The 2686-nt window shown below is 35.1% G+C and overlaps 1 protein-coding gene across 1 annotated transcript; it reads right to left on the reverse strand.

Annotated features, from left to right (window-relative positions):
• Positions 1 to 1254: 1254 nt before the first annotated feature.
• LOC126750192 (protein FRA10AC1 homolog) lies at positions 1255 to 2315 on the reverse strand. Its single transcript, XM_050459724.1, has one exon. It carries the CDS (start codon positions 2250 to 2252, stop codon positions 1533 to 1535), a length of 720 nt encoding a protein of 239 aa, XP_050315681.1. The 5' UTR covers positions 2253 to 2315; the 3' UTR covers positions 1255 to 1532.
• Positions 2316 to 2686: the final 371 nt, after the last annotated feature.

The raw sequence follows: 2686 nt of genomic DNA on the forward strand, positions 1-2686 counted from the left end.
CTCGTGTAAACTTGGTAAATGTCTAAATGTGGGTTGCCTAGGAGACGAACATTGAACAGGGTTGTCATATTGGATCATTTTTAGGGATAATTTATCCAATTTGTCTATATTTATTCAATACCTATAAACATTCAACAATAAATGTTATATGTAAATTAAACATTAGAATAAAAAAGATGCGCCATGATTCTGAGTAATCGATCCAATATGTAATCAAAATATGGATTACGAGTAACAATTGTTACGTCATCAACAAAATGAACAGAAGTGTGCTATGTATTTCTATTTAACTGGTTAATAGATGTTATAGGGAAATTTTCCTGAGTAATCTGGCAATCCCGTAGACACAATTCCATGTTATTGTTTTTATTTTTTACTCGCAAATAAATAGTAGTTAATTATGTCTGAAAACCTACAAGAAGCAGTAAATAAACGAGTTTCCACACGAAAAAGTGCAATAACTGCCATAAGTATCATAAAACAGTGGCTAGGTCGACAAGAACCTGAAGAGGGACCACCCCAGATATCCCAATCTAAAAAGACACTTAAGTGCCCTAAAAACGAAGATTACACACCTGACTATCCAAATACAATAAATATAGGTGAACTACTAAAGGTACAACAAGAACAAGTCGATCATGAATTAATTCTACCAGCAGACCAACCCATTTTAAAAGCCAATCAGATCCTTGCCACAAGAACGTTAAAACACCCAACAGAAGGGTCCGAAACGATCAGCGGCAGCATCGAAACCGACGGCACCAAATTCCAAGTAACGTGTGACTTATGCGGCGAAAAATTCCAAACCAAATTCAAGTTCAACAGACACATTAAGTCCGCACACAATTTGGACCTACTGAAGTGCGTGTTGAAGTGTAAATACTGCCCGCAGAAATCCAAAACAACACAAGACTTGAAATTCCACACTTTGATGTGTCACATGGACGCTTTAAACTTAAAAACACAGTGGTTTGAGTGCTCAAAGTGTCATTTTAAAAGTATCGATTATAAAGACTTGGAGAGCCATAAGAGGGAGTTGTACGGTTGTGAAAGTGGAGTGGTTTTAATTTATCATGCTTGCATTGAATGCCCTTATAGGTCAGACAGGGTGTCCACTGTCCAGGGACATATTAAGTATCATTATAAGGCGGGAGGTAACAAATGCCCTCATTGTACCTTTAGGTGTGCGAGAAGCAATATTAAAGTTATGGAGGAGCATTTGGCTTTGCATAAGAATAGTAGTAAATAAAGGCATTTCGTATCTTAAAGAAGCTTTATTTATTTTATAAACAAGTCTTGAAGATATTTCTACATAACTATATTTCTTTCTCTCGGGTTGATGTGCTTGCCCTATATTTTTATTACTCTTTCTTTTTAAAAATGAAATTATTTTTCAAGTAGGTTTTAAAAGTAATGATCTTTTCTATTTTCAATAGGGCTTCAACTGTCCTTAGTCTTCTTTTAATCCAAATTACACTTTCCATTTAATTGAAGTTTTTTTCAACTAATTTTAAGTCATTAAATCCTTGTTATTACATTAACAAGTCTTGAAGATAGTCTTCCATTTCTTCTTCTCGGGTCCTGACTTCTTCTGGCTTATGTGCATCCCAGGGTGACTCCTCGGGAACCATTGATGATGAACTAGAAGGTTCATCCACTTCCTTAGAAACTTCACTTGTAACTATAGTGTGGCCTGTATCAATAAGCTTTCCAGAAGAATCTTTTTCCTTAATTCTAGTTTTCTTTTTAAGTCTTTTAACTTCCCTCTTTTTACTATGATAATTAAGCTTCTTCGAACAACTGGGGCATAGCCTTATTTTAACCAGAGCATTCTTCTTCTCGCCTTGTTCTACATAACCAAAATTAACTTCCCAGCTCCTCAAGTCATCTTTCTCTTCACATATTTTATTTCCACATATAAACTGGCCTTTGCCACTCACCACTTCCCGTTCTATTCTCCACCTGAGAGCCACCTTGTTCTCTTTATACCTGCTCAAGTCAGCAATACAATATTCTTTGAATAGTTTCTCGTAATACTTTTTGGCGAATTGTTCCTCCCAGGTCTGAGGTTCCTTGTCGCCCCATAAGAACTTATGGTTGTCTTTTAAAACATGATAATCGGTGCGATCTTTGGTTTTATCCCTTTGCAATAATTTGGTGTCACCTGGGCGTTTTAACACATATTCGTTCACTAGCAGTTTATGGATGTCGTAGGCGTTTAAATAACGCATTTGGGTTCTTAAATCAGTCATTTTTGGGTTTATTTACTTTCAAAATTTACTTTTAGGTTATGGTTCCAATCCAATGAATGTGTGGTTATGAGAATAAAGGATGACATTCAAGGACAACGCGAAGTTGCCATATTGTGAAAATTATCTTATATCTGTATTGCCACACATAAGACTGATTATGATTGTGTATTATTAGGATTCTGTTTCTAATTTTATAAACGGCTCCGTCGACTTAGGCATCCGTTTAAGACATTTAATTTTGTAAAGTGATCTTAATTTTATGCTTAATCCCAAAGTTAAATCTACAAATCTTTTTCGGCTTCTTTGTTACTCGCCTTTTGGACTTCTACCCAAGAATTTGGAATATTGCTTCAACATTTTTATTAAATTCTTTATTTGAGAATCTTAATTAGACATTGTTCACTGATCTAGCTAAAGCCGATGTAAAATGTTTT

Source organism: Anthonomus grandis, chromosome 2, assembly GCF_022605725.1.
Source record: "Anthonomus grandis grandis chromosome 2, icAntGran1.3, whole genome shotgun sequence".
NCBI classification, from domain to species: Eukaryota; Metazoa; Arthropoda; class Insecta; order Coleoptera; family Curculionidae; genus Anthonomus; species Anthonomus grandis.